The sequence below is a fragment of the Syngnathus leptorhynchus genome, chromosome 7 (genome assembly GCF_054491065.1).
Source record: "Syngnathus leptorhynchus isolate UIUO chromosome 7, UIUO_Slep, whole genome shotgun sequence".
NCBI lineage: Eukaryota > Metazoa > Chordata > Actinopteri > Syngnathiformes > Syngnathidae > Syngnathus > Syngnathus leptorhynchus.
Window position 1 is genome coordinate 5,832,861 of NC_141201.1, and position 18,551 is coordinate 5,851,411.

The following is an 18,551-nucleotide window of genomic DNA, read 5'->3' on the forward strand; positions in this document are numbered from 1 at the left end:
GTAAATCTATACTTTTTTAATAATGAGCAAAACAAACTGGCAGGGAATAAGTGACAAAGTTAAAAAAATGAGGTTTGGGTATCAAGTCTGGCTGAGCATGACAAGATGCTGACTCTCAGAGGTCAGTTTCATCTTGTTGATTGGTTCTCCACCATTGCCACCCTCTTCACCTCTCATCCTACTTAGCGTCTCCTTGGTGTGTGACATAATGGTTCTTCGTATCCTCTCCCACACTGACCTTCTCAAGACCCGATTGGAAGATAACAGATGACTATACTGGAAAAATAATGTGAGTTTAAAGGACAAAAGGAAGTTATGATTGAGCTGCTGTTCTCAGTTAAACCATGTACCATCCAAAGGAGACAAAAACGTTTTCAGGTTTCACTTGTCGGCTCTCTACAGTGGCCCAACAACCTAAGAGTGAAGAGACAGAAGATGAGAAGTGAAGGATGTCGACGTTAGTGCGTATGCAGTCATCCATCACCTTGCACAAATGATGACCATCAATGTGCAAGAAAGGAGACAGCAGGATTTTTTAAAATTAAGTCCAAAGTGGGATGAAAGAAAAATAAAAGAAGAAACTGGGATAAAATAAGGTAAAGGGTGAATATAATTAAACTCCCAATTCATAGAAGCTTATCAGGCAGCTTCACCCTGGAGAGGAAGTAAGAGAACAAGCAAGCAGAGGATAAGAGCTCCTGGAAGAATGAAAAATCGAGACGAGGAGCCATAAAGCATGGAACAATAATCAATTCAAAATGGTCTCTTTTTCTATTTTCTGTGCAGGTTATCATTAGGCTGCAATGCGTGTGGTAAATGTGGCTATGACTTTTGTTAGAGCAGAGTCAGAGGTCTTGAATAAACAGTGTGGGCACAGCAGCCCCTGACCCGCTGGCCTCCATCCTTCCCTCTGTTGAATAAAACATCACTCGGCAGCCATCCAGAGACAGTCAACACAAAATGTCTTTCAAGGAATCATAGACATTCCATCCATCAGTCAAATTTAACCTCTGGGACAGCCTATTTTAGCATTTAAAATAAATCCAAATCTATGTTCATGTCTGAATGAAACATTACATTTAGTTTTGTTAAATGGTTGACATAGAAGCATTTTATGTCCTCTGGCATAAATAATACAACTGAGGCATACAGTGTAGGCACAAACGATTTCAGGTTGGATTGTTAATTGATATCTAGAGAAAGAAACTGAAACTTAAATTGAAAGATAGTAGTATATGACATGGGTGTCAAACCCAAGGCTCGGGGGCCAGATATGGCCCGCCACATCCTTTTATGTGGCCCGCGAAAACAAATCAACTTAATGTCAGTACTAAAATTGCAAATTGTCTTCACTTTTAAAAAATAGAGCTATTGCTAGCATTTTTTTCTTACCATTCATTTTGAAATTCTTTTACTTGTTTCAGATTTAAAAACTAGTTATTCATCAATTTGTTGTGCAGTCTATTTTACATTAATTTGGGTTAATAATCATAATGGCCCTCCTAAGGAAACTATGACCACGATGCGGCATGCAACAAAAAGGAGTTTGGCACCCCTGGTGTATGCAGTAAGACGGATGGTTTGAAAATGTTCACTACAAAACTAGTTTCTCAATCCCGCCACTCATTTTCACCGACTACTCGGATCACAATACACTCTTTGCTCCATATTGCTCTCACCGGTCCACATTGCGATGTTTGCTCGTTTTTTCAGTCCCACACAAAACATAGGCGGCACAATATCCGGAAAGAGTCATACTGGAAATACTTGCAGCATAACAAGCAAACCCAAAGACGAGAATTGCTCTCAGTAGAGCCCAAAAGATAAACGATAGTGCAAATTGAAGGAGCATATTATACACAAGTACATACAAAAAAAAAAGTGGGTGTTTTGGCAGCGTATTTTCACAGATGCGTGTTATTCCCTGGATTTTACAGTAATATGAGCATGATATAACAAACACATCAGTTTGTGGCAAAAAGAGGTAAAGAAATGAAAACTGTACTTTTTTTTTGAATGCATTTTCTATGTCAACTACCGCGACATTTCTGTGGACCTTAATCCATCAAGCGAAGGGAAGCAAGGACTGCATAAGAAGATTTAAGGCTGACATAGTGCACTTCCTGAGGTGCAGTCAGTTGTAAAAGAACATCTCTGATTAGGAAGTTCCCCCTAACACTGTGGCCACACGCTGAGACTCATGGTTACTTCCTGGTACTATCTTTATTGATGACAGTGATTGAACACCCCCCCCGGGGGGAGCTATGAGTAATGGAGTTGTTGTACAACATTGGGGTTGGAACTCACACAAAAGCACATAGCTACTATACAGAAATCCAAAGCATACAATTATACCACACAAAGAATTTGAGCTCTGACAGCACACACATATCTTTGTGTCAAGCTAAGGGCTCGGCGGACATAATCAATAAAACAGAGAACCATAGTGAATGCACAGCCTTGTCTCGCCGGCCCACCCCAGGGTGACATGACCAACATAGTACAGTCGATGCAATCATTCAATGGGATGGCAGCAAGCTCTCCTGTTATGTTCCCTTAATAGTGCTGATTAATATAATAAAGGAGGACTGCATTTGTATTTATGTTATGAAACGAAAATCTGATTGGTAGATTTATTAAAAAAGAAGCATGGCGCAGGCAAAATGAGAGACACGCTGGAGAAGTTCAATTAAACAAAACATGGCTTTTATGTTTTCATTGGCATCCCTGAAATCAAGTGTTTAATGTGTTCCAGTAACTCATTAATATGTTCCATTCGCACTTCTAAACTAATCACTCTAAAGTTTATTTTGCACGTGGTACTCTTGATTTGGAGCCTGTTATTTAATATCCAAGATTGCAGCCTTAGTAGACCGCACACAATACAATCCCCAATGGCACTCTCAATCTGTTAAGAGAGAGACTGCAATTTAGCACCTACACTTTAAGATCCTCAGGCCCCAAGATTTGCCAAGTCTTAGACATAAAAATTGAGTGAAAATATTAACTACTGCCACATTCATTTCTTCCACATCCAGAAAATAATGGATGTTTTGAACACTGAATGCATGGATTGACTGAGTCTTGTGCACTACCATGTCTCCTCAAAATCAATCAATAAATAAAAAAGAATAAAAATAAATAAATAAATAAATAAATAAATAAATAAATAAATAAATTTAAAAAAAAATGTCTACTGTGTGTGTTTAGCTGTTTTCACACTGATTTGGAAAATTGCAAATTTGGCACATCAGAGGCATAACAGATTATTGAAACCTTTTAGACAGAATCTACCCAAGTAGGGCATTCTCTTATCTGTGATATGTATTTACACAGCTTATACAGCTTCCAGATAATTAGATGTGCAGCTAATGTCACGCCAGCATCAAAAATATTTGTCAGATAGTGTCAATTGCTTTCAACACAAAGGGGCAGATATGCTGTTTCTACTTTCACGCTATTCATTCGGGCTCTGTCTTGCATACCTCTGGACTACCTTTACCACCATACTTAATATATGCTTACAAGTGTAGCTCCTGTAAATTGACATCCTTTCAGGAATAACAGCAGATTAAATGGAAAAGAATTGAATAAATTCAGAATGCTACCAGATGTATACAGTATAACCATGATTTCATCATGTGATGGATAAATTGCTTTATTATGCACACACAATTGTGATTAACTTTGTACGAGGTCATACATGAACTTCCAAAGGTGTTTCCTCTGTCATAGACACTCCACATTCTATCTCTGGTTTGGCTGCAGATCAAACATTGGGTCATGATGAATACCTACATCAACTACAGTGTGTTTGTTCTGACGTGTAGTACGAGAGAGTGTGTGTGTGTGGGGGGGATCTGCTATTGTTTCTCCATCAAACTTATCCGTTTCAAAAACTACTACCAGATCAAAACCACAAGATCACCTGCCACTTTTGCATCTGCCAATGACCGAGACCATGATGAGATTATGCAAGAAGAGGATCAGTCTGATTTCGTACACTTAACTCCATTTTGTATAAGAGTCAGTTTTTGCCACCCCCCCAAAAAAAATTCTTCCCTGGGTTTGAACATCCACTCAATTTTTATTCGTTTGAAAATGGTCCGCAGAAAACTCATCCACTTGCCGTTGAGACTACTCCATTCAGTTCCTGGAGGTTGACTGAACAATCAAAAGTCATGATATTTTGATTTGAGAATCAATTTCACAGCATAAAGATCTGGTGGCGGAACGGTGGTAATGGATCTTGGCAGTATCGATCCGCATATCACCAACGTGTAGTTTGCGTTGGAAAAAAAACCCCATCCAGTTCCCTGCAGTTGTTTTGAATCAGTCTTTAGTCAATTGCTCCTTTTCTACAACAGAGGCTTTCTTTGTGAATCTCTGAACGAGCAGATGCACACACACACTCACTATGAACGACTGCTTTTCCTTCCAAGCTTGGCTTCGGGAGGACATTCCATTCCTTGCATATTAATCACTTCATTCATGAGGTGAACAAGGTTTTGCTCTCCAGCCAACAATTAGTCTCTTCCTTCCTCTACTGCTTCTCCCCCCCTCCCTCTGGTCCCCAGAAGAAAAACACAAGGTCGGGTCCAGCAGCCTAAAATCAGATATCTACTAATAGTCATGCCGAACACTGTCGGCCAAGGTTGAATCCCAAAACAGTTGCAGTACACAAGGTGTGGTCCAGAAATAGCCATAACTTTATAAAAATGTGACACTCAGTGACAACAATAATACTGAATTGTGTTTATACAGGATGATGAACCAGGAAATAGTGTTTCCCTGCTTTTTTGTTTCAGAATTATTCAGAATTTAGTTAGTCAGGATTAAGAAGCAAAAGGGAGAATGTTGACACTTTACTATAATGCTCTCAATTGTGAGCATGGACAAGGGCAAAGAACCAAGTGATACATCTCCAATAAATGTGATGGAACATGGTCCCAATTGTCCCTGGATGATAAGGCTTTTATTTCACAGTGAGGACAGGAACTTTAATGACTTGGGGAGGGAGATGAGACGATCACTAAGATGGCCAGACAGTGGGGCAGCGTGGCACCACTTAGTCCTTGCCAGTAACGACTTGGACATGACCATCCTTCTCTGTCACAGGGGTCAAGCTCTGCAATGCCAGAATATCTGTCTACTTCCCACACAAATACTACAATAGTGCACTAGAGCCTGTTGAAAGGGGAGGGGGGGGGGGGGTGGGTGGACATAAAGAAAGGGGCTCCACAGCCAAGAATGTAGAGGCACAGTTCATGGAGAGAGCACATTGGTTGACTACAATGGAGACGAGAGAATAGAAGAAGACTGGGGACTAAGACTATATACATACAAGGAACAAAGAAAAAAACATTTTGTGTCTTTGGATTATGTTTGTGTAGGACTTTTAAGCGACTGAAAACGAACAGTAACCATTTTGCTTGTTTTGTCAATTCAGCACTCTAAAGTTTTTGTGGAGAGCGGAAAATGCTCAAGGGTGGAAAGGGGCCACAGGTGATTGATTCTACTGTTTTTATTTGACTTTAAGTATATACTGTATTTTCCGGACTATAAACCGCGCTACTTTTTGCACAAGCTTTGAATCTTGCGGCTTATAGTCTAGTATGTCTTATCTATGGATGGTTCATGATTTTTATGATATTGTATGATTTGTGAATATTCTCTAACATATGGAAATTAAACATTAAGGACCAGTGCGGTCTATATATGAACGAAATGGGAATTTCCCCAACCAGTTCAGGGTGTCCCCCGCCTACTGGCCCGATGACTGCTGGGATAGGCTCCAGCACGCCTGTGACCCACCGTGGGGAGAAGCGGTACAGATAACGGATGGATGGGTGGAATTTGCCCTAATTTTAGCTGGTGCGTCTTATATTCGGGTGCATCTTATAGTCTGGAGATTATGGTACTATATTGGATAGATACTTTGCTGTGTTAGGCACCTCGGATGGGGGCGAGGTCCACATATTTTATCCATACTGCCCCCTGTGAGAAGTCAGAACTTGAGTATGGCTGAGCTACCTTGCCTGCTCTGTATACAAGCCACTGAGCTTCAACATTTTTTTTCAAACATCACATCTGTTCTCAAATCACAGCACTGGTCACCTGCTAAAAAGAGATTTAATTCCAAAGTTCTTCTGTTGGTTTATAGAGTGGCCTTGCAGTTCAGCACATACCTGACATACTCATCAATTACTCTCCACCAAGAACTCTCAGCTCATGTAGCAATTGCAGTCTAATCTTTCATCGGAATAACACTAGGCAAGAGGTGTGTGTGTGTGTGTGTGTGGGGGGGCGGGGCAATAAATATTATTGGTTGAAAAATACAATGAAAATAGACCTTGAAAATAATTTGCAATTCCAAGAAAAAAAAAGTCACAGTTAAATTATTTTCCATTATGCTAAATCCTACTTTTTAGATCAAATTTGTAATGTTGCTGACATTAGTTAGTTTAGTTTACTCTTTGCCATTTAGTGATATCTCATTTGTTAATGAGGGCAATCTATGAAGTGACCTAGGGCTGAGCCAACTATACGCCCCAATAAGTCAGCCCTTGATCTATTTCAGCTAATGAATCACCTAATCAATATTAGCTCAGTGAGTGACACAAACACCAACACACGCACACACACACACACACGGACACACACACACACACACAAAACATGACGTTTCTCTATCCCTCTCTCTTCCTTTGCTTGTTTTTTCTCTCGTCTGTCCTAATTCCGTGCTCCACTCTGCCTGCGGCTCAGCAATCTGTTTCCCTGTAGAGATGGGTTGGAATTGTTCATATATTTTTTTTTTTTGAGGAATTCTCTGACATATTCTATACATTTGATGAAGTAAAGATGTGGCTGAAATCAGGAGACATACTTTCATATTTCAGTATTCCCTTGCCCCTATGACCACTGACTAAATTGCCAACTTAATCACATGTACATTTTAAAACACTGAACTCATTGAAATGGAAGGAAAAATAAGAACAATACACAAACGTTTGTTTACATATTCACTGCATTTTTAACGTCTCTGGCACAGCTGCAATAATTCAGAGCCTGCAGGCGGAAATCAGCAACACGGGCCACTCCTGTTGTGGACTTAGTTACAGTCTCAAATGATGGGCACAGCCAAGCCACAAAAGGCAGACCTGACAGAAGCACTCAACATGAAGAATCGTAGAAAATGGTCTAAAGATCCCCCATGGAGTCTTACAAAACTTACTCAGATAAGTGAATAAGCAAACTAATTTAAAAGAAAGATCATTTATGGCCAAGTTACCTGTTTATGAAAGACGGCACCACATTGGTAAGAGAAGTGGGACATTGTAGGTGATATTTCAGCATGGGCAAACAATAATTATGAATCAATCAAATAATGACTAACAAATAATAACACTGCGACTCTGTGGTGTGATATTAAATAAAAAAAAAAAGAGGCATAAACAGTGTGGAAAGGAAAATAAGGCTGAGATATATTGCACTTTTAAACATAGTGCTTATATTGCATTTTTTTAATTATGTAAATACTGTAAAAAATTGCACTTGCGGGTACTGTATTACACTAGTAATATGGTTAGAGGTTAGATAGATACCATGTAAATAAATGAGAATTATGAGTTTGAGAGGGATTGCACTTGAATAATGTAGAAGGTGGTCCAGATCTTTGTTGTGTGATGAATTATGTGTGGGTGGGTGGTTGGGTCGGGGGGCTTATGGCTGTTGTGTGTTTATAGCTCTGGGGTGGAAACTGTCCCTGAGTCTATGGCTGGAGCACGCGTGTGCTTTGTAGTGCCTGCCGAAGGGCAGCGGTTAAAAAAAAAAAGTGGTTGTCGGGTAGCAATTGTCTGATGATGTTTTGTGCCCTGCTGAGGTAGTGAGAGCTGGCAATGACCTCTTAACTGGACAGAGAGCAGCTTGTGATATTCTGGGCTGCCTTTATTACTTTCTGCAGTGCTCTACTGTTAGCTGCCTTGCATTCAGCATACCACACCGGCTCTCAACTGCGTCTTGGTGCGAGGTCACCAGCAGTTTCTCATCAGATGATGTCAATGCGGTCACAGTCTGGGCTTCTCTGCTTAAGCGGTTGGCCCTATGACCTGACCCTGGATAAGCAGAAGAGAATGGCTGGATAGATAGCCACCATTATTCTGATTTAAATGGCTAATGGAAAAATCCCTCCCAATGAAATGCATTGATGATACTGAGCAAAATGAAAGGCATTTTCAGGGACACAATTTTAGTTTATTACTAAAGCTTGCAGTGCTGCAGAACTATATTGCATCATTCTGAGGGATGCATCTCTTAAAGGAGAACTTGGAGCTTGAACCATTTAAAATTCTGAGGTAGGAAGAAAACACACAGGGAGACACTATATAGTCTAACTCTGTATCCTACTTAAAATTCCAAAGTGTAAATAGTGACAGCAAAGAGAGAGTTTGTACTAAACTGGAAACAGAATGAGAACATATGCTTATAGCTACGATGAAGAGTTTTAGCCATTAGCAGAAACAGCTTTCAGCCTGATGTTACTTTTTGGGCATTTGGACATGAATAATTTTATGAGCAAAATACAATGTGCAGGGAAGAGCACTCTCAAGTCAACCACCAACACAACACAGATGGTATATAAACTCTCTTCACCCGAGTTTTTGATCACTCTTTAAATTCTGTTTCAAGCAACAAAGGAAACACGATGAAAAGATTATGCAACAAAGGATATGAGAGGGAGGAGAAAAGTGGTGGAATCTAAAAGGTACAAAAGGATATAAAAAGTTCCATAAAATGAAAATGAATCAGCAGCCTCCGCATAATAAGTAAAACAGTCACGTAACACCTTATAATACACATCTTTTTTTTTTTTTTTTTTTTGCTGACAACCACACAAAAAAAACCTCCAAAGTAATTACAGCTCATGAACAGTAAGGATGAGGCCTTGAACTTTTGTTCGCCATTCAAATAGCAGTAGACCATTCCAGAAGCATGCGTAATTATTGTACTGTGACAGATAAAATAGGTAAAGGGAGTCATATTTGCGTCACAAGACGGCAGAAAACACACCGAGGTGTATACGTGCACGCACACAAACACACACACTCCCTTACAGTGCTTGGGGCATGCAGTTGATTAGCAATACCCCAAGTTCAATAATATCCACTGCATGTAGGTCACAATAATGTAGGACCTATAATGTGTGATCATAAAAATGTTAGCAGTCAAACAGCAGCAGATCTACCACATATATCAGACCAATAATTTTATGTACTTTTCATTAATCAAGGTTCCATTGTAAAAAAAAAAAAAAAAAAAAAGTTCTTAAAAATGGCAATGCTATTAGCGTGCATTAACAAAAAATTGTGACATTTTTTGTCATTAACGTAATCTTTTATAACCACTGCCTTAGCTTGATTATCTCAGCATGAAAAAAAAGGATTATCCCAGCAGGATATCTTTCTGGCACAAACATTTAAATAGTGTAAACATTTCTAAGACCTAGTCCAGAAATGGAATTTGCGCACACACACACATTTGCACTAGAAGCCCAAATTTACACACACGAATGCATGGCATGAATGGTGAACTCAAATCCTTCTATTCAAATCATGGGGGATCCCGTTTTATAGTATCACAATCTGAAAAGCATAAATAAAGCACATCATGTCTGATGTTGTGTATCCCATAAGCTTAATCTAATTTTAGGGAAAATGCATACCGGCCAGTGCGGCAAGTACATCTGGCAGTAAGCTCCGCCTTTAGGCATGCATTGAAGCTAAATGCAGTAAAAACATCATAAATAGGTTTTGGCTGGATCCTGCCAACTGTGTAACCACAAAAAATGAACAAAATGTTCCACATCTCTCTTATGGGTGATTTTAAAACGCTCCCCAAAAAAGCAAATACAGATGATGCAAGAGACACTTGCATAAGAGGCTTTTTATATATGATGGCGCCATGAATTGTCTTCCTGGGAACCATCTGGTATCTTCATTTTAATGTCGCAACCTTGCATGGTGGTTGGCTGGGAGACATCAAATTGTTCTAATGCCTTCAAACAAGGCATACATCTTGGTTTCTTCTCAGCCATATATCCCCCCCCCCCCCCCCAAACACATTGCTGCTTTGTGATTGGTCCGGTCAGGCTCGGAGAAAATTATCGGGTTTGATACAAGATGGATTGTCATGTTTTGGTGATTAATAATTACAATTAATGCGAGAATTCAGCTTGCATGCAAGGATAATGTAAAACAAGGAACGAGCTAAAGCGGTTACAGATACCCAGCTAAATGTTTTACTTGAACATAAGTTGTTTTTTTTTTCTCTCGAAAGAACTTGTGACAGCCCGTTTCTTGTCAAGCTAACCCTATCTGCAGTATTATGGCCTACCACTGAGAGGTAACAGTATTAGTCTTTGGTTATCCATTTGTTCGGTCTGATCGGCCGTAATGGATGCGACAGACGAAACATTTATCAAAAAGCATTTCTTGAAAGCTTTTGTTCTTTCCTCAACAGAATCAGGGCATTCCCAGATGTTTCAAGAATACATCAAGCAAACCATTTTAGTGAGGGTCAAGGCATAAAAATAACCCGTTACAGTGTAGCCTGATGGACAGCTTTGATTTATTTATGAACAAATGAAAGAGGAGATTTGGTGAAGGCCCGTGCAGTGTGAAGGTTTTAGTATTATTATATAGTTTTTTAGAATTCACAACACTTACATTTTCTGGTTGCACATGCATGAGGAGATGGAAATTTTACTTTCATTGTCTCAAACTTTTAGGGAAAAGTTAAAATTATTCAGAGACAGTCCTTGCACTCTATTTACTGGAGTTACCAACTTTGAATCTGACAAAGAGTTGGTTTTCTGTGCATATTTGTCCACTCCACTGCGCCTGTCTGTAGGTAGGCAGTGACTGTGAGGAATTGCCGAACAGTTGAAATACTCTATATGCACTGAGTGTCTGTCCTGCTTGCACAACAAAAGAGTAGAATAGAGTTGATTTTCTTTTTGGTAAGAGTGATGTTTTAATATTCAGGTGTATCAAACAACAGTTCAGATCTCGGTTTCGTGACTGGGTTGTTCATCGAAAAAATAGGTTGAAGGCACACTGAGTGTATTTCTTTGAAAACGAAGCTTCACACGAAGCAATCTTTTGAAAGAAGCCACTGTACAGTATTGAACAGTGGACTTGAGAGGAGAGCTTCGACTTGTTTGGTCTGGAGAAGGCATAATTCAGATCCAACTGAGCAAAAATCAAAGTATTTGGAACTGAAGACTGAGAATGTCTGAAGTATTTCAAAAGACTTCATTAAACTTTGCAGGCTAGGCAAATCCCGGCTCACTCTCCCCTAGATACCGCACTGTCCCAAAACAAAATTGGGACAAGATGATAATGACTCCACTGGCAGCCACTCAGCACGCACTGTGGGATGAGCAAAAATGAAATTGATTTGAAAATCCTACATTGGCCTGGGAGGGACTAGAAGGGATTATTGTGCTGATGGTACTAACACTGTCACTGTACTAACACTACTCTGTTCCTCCCTCCCCATTCATCCTTTCTTGCAACTCTTGATTGGCGCATACTCTGTGACAATCAGATTTATTTCCACTTGCTCCTTGCCATTATCCCCATTTTCTTATCTCAGTCCATTGGGAATCAAAGTCCAACTGATGGACAATCCAATCCAATCAATACTAGAAAGGGAGTGAGAGAGAGAGAGAGAGAACGAGAGAGAAAAAGAGAGTGCTCCCCCCCCCCCCAACCCGAAATATGCTTGGACTCCCTGGGACATGGCAGTTGAGCTACCAAGTCATGGGCCGACAGACTGTGGAGGGGAAGTATTATGTAAATTAGGAACATAGTTCTGTCACCATCTTGCCAAAAAAATAAAAATCATAATGCCTCATTTGCAGATATTATTTTACAAAGCTAAAAGATTTGCTGGGTTGATTGATTTCACACTTGGTGGGCAGGCAGCAAATCCAGATAGCCAACTATGAATATATATGAGCAATTTAAAAGTCAATTTTCCATCACACTGCCTTTTTAAAACAACTGGCCCAGCTGCAATAAAGGTGCTGTGAAGAGTATAGTGATCAGTGGCCCACATCTTGAAACAGTGGGAAGAGAACTACTGGTACTGGTATGTCATGCCCTAGATTGAAATGGCTAAGGTCTGTGCCTACGCTATGGACGGTCAGATGTCACTATAAGAAGATTCAAATGATTAGAATACTAGAGCAGCTTGTAGATAAATAGATAGACCTTCAGTAATCTTTGGGTCAGACAAGAACCCTTCATTCAAACATTCAAATAGTGACGCAATATTCAGTAACTATAGCCTTCCATAGGCAGATGAAGAATTATATATATATAGATATATATCTATATATCTATATATATATAGATATATATATTTTTTTTTTGTGCCTTGGATGACAAAATAGGGAATGAAAAAAATATATAATCTGCCACAAACGCAACGCATGTTTTACATCACGTGGTCAGTGACATCTGCCCAGCTGTTGACAGCTTGCGTTGTCTACGACGTGATTATATTGGATAGGGACTGCACGGGTATTATAAAAACATGATGTTACCATGCAAAAATAAATGCCAGTTCTGTAGGTTTATAAAATCAAGCATCCTATATGTACGCTTCATTGAAAAAAAACATCAACTATGCATCTAAAGAAGTAACTGTTCTATTACTGCCAGGCAGGCACCCACAAGAACATCTCAATTTGCTTTATTGTACTATAATAAAAGGCGACGTTGTGTTATTGAGCCGCCCGCTCCACTTCTCTAACCATTTTCATGGCCAACAATTATCAAGACAAAACTCACATCAAACAGATACTTGTCAAGTCTGAATGGACCACAAATTGTGCATTTGGGAGGAAAAGCTACACATCAGGTTGCCAAGACTGCTTGCTTCCACTTCCAACCAATCAGTAGCTCTAAGGAAGGCCGCCAAAGTTATAAAACGAGCCTTGTTTACCTTATAATGGCCGTGTCACCCTGGCGGACGGTGATGTTGTCGGTGGCCCGCTGCATGTCCACACTCCGGACGGGGAATCCTGTAGGAATGAGACATAGCAGTCTGAAAAAAGAAGCCTGAAACTGCCTCCAAAACGATTTGCGTCCGATGAGCATTTTTTTTTTAAAGCTCTGCAGCAAGTGTTTTGGCAGCAATCCAAGAGATAGAGACAGAATGAATCAGAGTAGTTGTCCAGAAGTCTTAAACAGTCAATCAGGTCCAATACAGTCCAGTAAAGTACTTAGGGATGAAAACATGCAGCGTTGTCCTCGTACGATACACCAATGATGTGCAACGCTTTCGGCGTACAAAGTGCTGTGAAATCTCTCTCACCCACCTACCCCCACTCCCCTCTCTCTCTCTGCCTCGCTCTCCCTCCCTCACTCGCTCTGGTTATCCAGTGCCTAGCTGTGATGCTCCCTATTGGTTGTCAAGACAACAGCACCCCCCGAGGTCCCTTTAAGTGGCACACTGAACAAGAAGGGACAAGAGTTTAGGAGGGACACATGGCCTTTTTTTGTGTAGTTTAAAGTTCCTGTAAAGTAATAGCCCAACTACTTTCTTAATATATTATGCATATTTGAAGATAACAGCTGTGACCGTACAAAGACTGACAATATAATCTATGATAATATGGCAGCATCAATGAGAGTTACATTTTCAGTTGCGTAAATGAAATATAGGTTGCGCAACCTTTTGTTTTCTAACCTTTGTGTCGTGCACCGACACTCACAGGCTCCTATAAAAAGCGAAAACATCGGATATGATTGTCGATATGGATAGATAGAGATTCCTAAATATTTAAAGGTGCTGTGACTTATCCTGTCCTTACAGAACAATGATAAAAAGAACATTTAATTGGTGTAGCTTATAATGCAACCAGCCTCCGAAACCTTTGAAGTATTTTTGGTCTCATTAACTGCGCGGCGTATTTAAATAATGTTTTCTGCTGACTCCCGACCTACATGTTTACCCCTCCACTATTCCACTTGACTTAACTGAGCTGAATCAGTACAAAAGAAAGTGCAACCGATGTTGTATACTGTGTTCTGTGGGTACAAAGTTCCAGCTGCCAACAATGATGACTGCATAGAAGTCATCACTGAGTCCATTCTCACCTCCTCCATCACCAGCTGGCACTTGGCGGCAAGTCACCCTCTGTGCAGAGAAAATAATGTGCTGTAGTCTGCACATTGGTAAGGCCTTAGGGCGGGCAGTAAAGATTGTGGTACCCATACATTACCCTCTGGCAGAAGGCGAAAGTACTCCAAGAAGCAAAACTCATACTAGTATCCTCTTGTGATCTGAAATAAAATGATCAGCGTCTAATAAATGCCTGGGCAATATTCAAATATTCCCTTTTCTAAAGATCTGGTTCTTTTGAATTTGGCAAATTGCTAAGTATGAATGATTATGACTGATCAAATGCCAATCAAGTTGAAAGGCTGAAATGAATGTGGATCCATATAATCCAAATATAATATAATATTAAAAACCAAAAAAAAGATAAAAACGGTACAAATATGCTCATCGACTCTGTGCTTCCTTCTCAGACATTTCTCAGAGGAATATACAGAAGAGCCAAAAGCTCATCTGTTTGCAGGCCCTCACTCAATTCTCATCTGCATTTTCTAATATGCATGTTGCCTCTGTTCTCTTAATTAGGAAGCAGCAGACAAGAAATTGAATATTTTATCATAGATTTGTTTCACGTTTTATCCGTTCATCTTGATGATCTCCATGATAAAGAAACAAGTCCTGTTTAAAATACGCTCACGGGTATAGCGAGCCCCAGCCATCACGACGGAAAGTTGCTCTCACTGTCTTGGTCAAGCACCTCGACTTGCACCTCTACTGCCGGAAGGTGACGAATGATGACAATCTATATGTAATAAAAATAATCATCACATACTAAGCACAGCCAGCAGACTACAACCCACACATCTAGCTTGGATAGCTTCCATCTTGTCATGTCCCCAGTCAGAGCTGCTAGAGCTCTCCTCTGCTCTACTATCTACTGAACTCCATCAAACAAACATAAAAATATATAATTTTCTCATTGGGAGTATCCACATGCAGATATTAAGGAGGCATGCACAAATTCAATTGGTTTATCGTCCATGAAATTGCATATAATGGAAATTTGTCTATGGTTGATGCACTGATTATTACCCAGGGCAGAAACAGAGACGGCGGCAAAATACTATGAAGAATTTATGTGTGTGTGTGTGTGTGTGTGTGTGTGTTTGTGTGTGTTGGAGGTTTCTTGGGAGTTAGTTGGATGGCTGAGCTGTGTTTGAATATGCATGCTTTTATATTCACTTTAACTCCTAATTACATCTTGAGGGAGACTGACAGGAAAGATGGCTACTAGCAATATACATTGTCTGAAAGTGAATAGACTTTATTTTGATCAGTGATTGGAAAAATACAACTACTAATGCTTCCATTTCCCCAAAAATATTTAACAGCCAGGCAAATAAAAAAGGTGAGCGAAATGATTTATTCTTTTTACCCAAGCGATGTACCTCATTGCATCTTTCACAAATCAAAACTGGTCCAAGTTTAATCTCCCCGCACTTGTTTTTCGCTGAAGTGGCACATACAGTATATACAGCGACTCCATGGCGACCCAGTCAAAGCCTCCCTCGCATCCAAGCTGCCAATTCGTGGCTCAGCCTCATTTATTTATAACCCCCCCCCCACACACACACACAAACAAGCTCCCTTTCTCTACTCTGTCTTTTTCAAACTGCTTACCACCTTTGCCACACACTCACTTTTCGATTCTCAGCTATTTCCCAGGTTTCTGAGCGTTTCCCTTTGTCTGAAAAAAAAAAAAAAGCATCACAGTGAGACACATTCCCATTTGGCTTTATTTCAAGACCAGGTGGTTTGGGAGAGATTCTGAAGCAGATTGATGGTGCGGCTTGGAAATATCTTTAGTCGGAGGTTATAAATACATTTTGTATGACATATGTAATTCCTATGTATACATATGACAAGTATTATTCCTTTTTTTTTTTAATAGTGATTTTCAAATCGACACCAATGCAAGTGTTATTTAAAAAGAATAGTATCGCATTGGAATTAGATGCAAGGTCAGTGGGCAAAATTGTACTGTATATCATCAAAAGTACGGAAAACTGGGACTCAGTTGAGTAATGGGGGAAAAAAATATCCATCTCGATCATCAACTACCCCAAGGCAGAGATTTATCTACAAATTTTTTAGGTTCCACCATTTTTCAAAGATTGTAGAGGCTTTCTAACCAACCTGTCCTACTTTTGGAAACAAGGTGGATGCACATGTGGTCGGGTTCAAGTTTGAAGCACGACCATAAATCAACAACAAATTATTGATTTTCACCAACAGCTCTGCTGATACTCTGAGATGGATGGATATGATTCAGGGCTTGAACCGAAGGGTCTAACCCAAGGGTGGCCGAGAGATGGGCATTAGTCCTGTCATAAAACAAAATATGCTAGGGAGGAAAGAAATTGTTACGCCAAAACTAACAAATGTCCCGCAGTTATCGAAGTGGAGTGGCTCAGCTTTTGCTGTCATATAATTTGAATTTCACTGGCGATAAAATGATGCTTCAATTACTCTTTTGGCCATGATCGAGCCTCCTTTGGTCATGCAGACTGTTGTGTTGCAAGTGACTGCTGGCATCAATCATTTTTTGGCCTCATTAGAAAACTTTGGCCTGCCCATATGGCAGCGTGTTCATGGTCACTGGCTCCCGGAGGACACGCTTTGGCTCGCTCTTGTTTCGCAGATGTTCAATGCTGGTCTTGCTGATTGTATTACAACATCGAGTGGACATGCCTGTGGGGCAGTACGAGCCTTGAGAATACGAGTGAACATTCTCTGGATATTATTCATTTCAACAAAAGAAAAAAAAACACGTCTTGAATATATAGTGTACTCAGTAAAATTCAGAAAAATGGAGTGATTGTCGCATTAGAACAAATCAAATATTTAATGACGCGTACAATATAAATGTTTGAAGAAAATCAAAACATTTTAATCACCATCTCAAAAACTTAGCAAATACCCAAAAACTGAGTTTCTACAAAAGTTTATTTGACCAATTAATAAATGAAGCCAAGAAACAACAGCTTTGAGCATTTTCTATTATCTGTATCAAAGTGGCAGCTCTACTATTTTTTTTTTTTGTTTGTTTCACTTCAGTTATCCAGCCAATAGAAATGATCTTCAGCCTGAAAGATTGTAGTTGGGCCAAACACATGGGAGGAGATGAAGGGTGAAAGCTAAGCAATGTGGCAATCAATTTCACTAGCTGTGACATTTACTGCATTGCATTCAATAATGCCCATAGTCTTTTGAGGGGGCACTGGCAGGACACTTACCCATTTAAGAAATGAATAAGAGGATTTTCAGGGGGAGGTTTTGGGTACAAAGTGATGGCAAAAATACACTTGACGGAGACATATACCCAAGACAGGGTCGATGTAGATGATGGATGGATGAGATGTGAAAAGCAAATTGAAATAGAAATGGGGGGGGGGGGGGTAGAAGTGATGGGAAGCAGATGATAAATGTATTCAAGTTTTCCCTTAGCAAGCCATCATTGGAGATTTAAGATCTTTTACTGTCACCTTCCCATGCTAATGGAAAAGTAGCAGCCATGCGCAGTCACAAATACAGCACCGTGACAAGAGGAGGATGGCTGAGGACAGCAAGGTGGTTTTTGTGTCCTACACTACACGAAATAAGATTAAATTCTATGATTGAATTTTCACACACCAAAAATTGAAAAAAACGTTTTTTTTTCGAGATTTGAGCAGCCTAGATGGGGTTGGTAAGACATCACTAGAACTATGGCGCTGAGTAGGGAATACACTCTACGTAAGGAATTTAAATTATAGATACGGTTAATTTAATAGTCATTGTCTGGAACGTTTACGGTTTGGGAGTAGAATCATTACGGGGACCGTCTTACGAGGGTACATAAACTGGGCTGCAGCTCCCTTCCAGACTGTAAAAGAGTGCTGGGCCGTAAAGGAAATAAATTCCAAAATGGCCTGAGGTAGGGCATTGCAAATAACAGACCTGCGGGCTAATTTGGTCACAATTACATTCTGTGGGACATCGGTCATCCCGATAGCTCGTTGTTATATTGTGATATTGGGTCATCTATTTTGGCCCAATCATAATTTCATCAGCAGAGAAGAAAGATGTTTAAACATGATTTATTGAATCTGAGAGTGGGACAGAAATGAGGTGATATTTAATTATTAAATTAATGATAGACACGCATGTTAATCCTTGTTAATTAATTACATAGCAGACGCTTTAAGCCACTCTATTATTTATGATGTCACCCAAATAAAGGCACTTAATACTTTAATGCGTCACCCACTCCAGTTCATTAAAATGCTAAAAAAAAATATATCTAGGTTTGCTGTGTCCATCATCACAGCTGGTGATCAATGGGTTGTGAAGTTTCTAGGGGCTTGTGGAACATTGTATAT

General features: G+C 39.8%; 1 protein-coding gene across 4 annotated transcripts in view; it reads right to left on the bottom strand.

Annotated features, from left to right (window-relative positions):
- Positions 1 to 18,551, bottom strand: part of lsamp (limbic system associated membrane protein) — a 140,210-nt gene that overhangs the window by 23,019 nt on the left and 98,640 nt on the right. For 2 of the 4 annotated variants that reach the window (XM_085917111.1, XM_085917112.1), the window contains one exon: positions 13,012 to 13,090. In XM_085917111.1, coding sequence (XP_085773237.1) covers positions 13,012 to 13,090 — 79 coding nt within the window. Of the gene's footprint in view, positions 1 to 13,011; positions 13,167 to 14,168; positions 14,209 to 14,293; positions 14,355 to 18,551 lie in introns of those variants that run through there. The other 2 variants (XM_085917110.1, XM_085917113.1) reach the window with 2 other exon arrangements.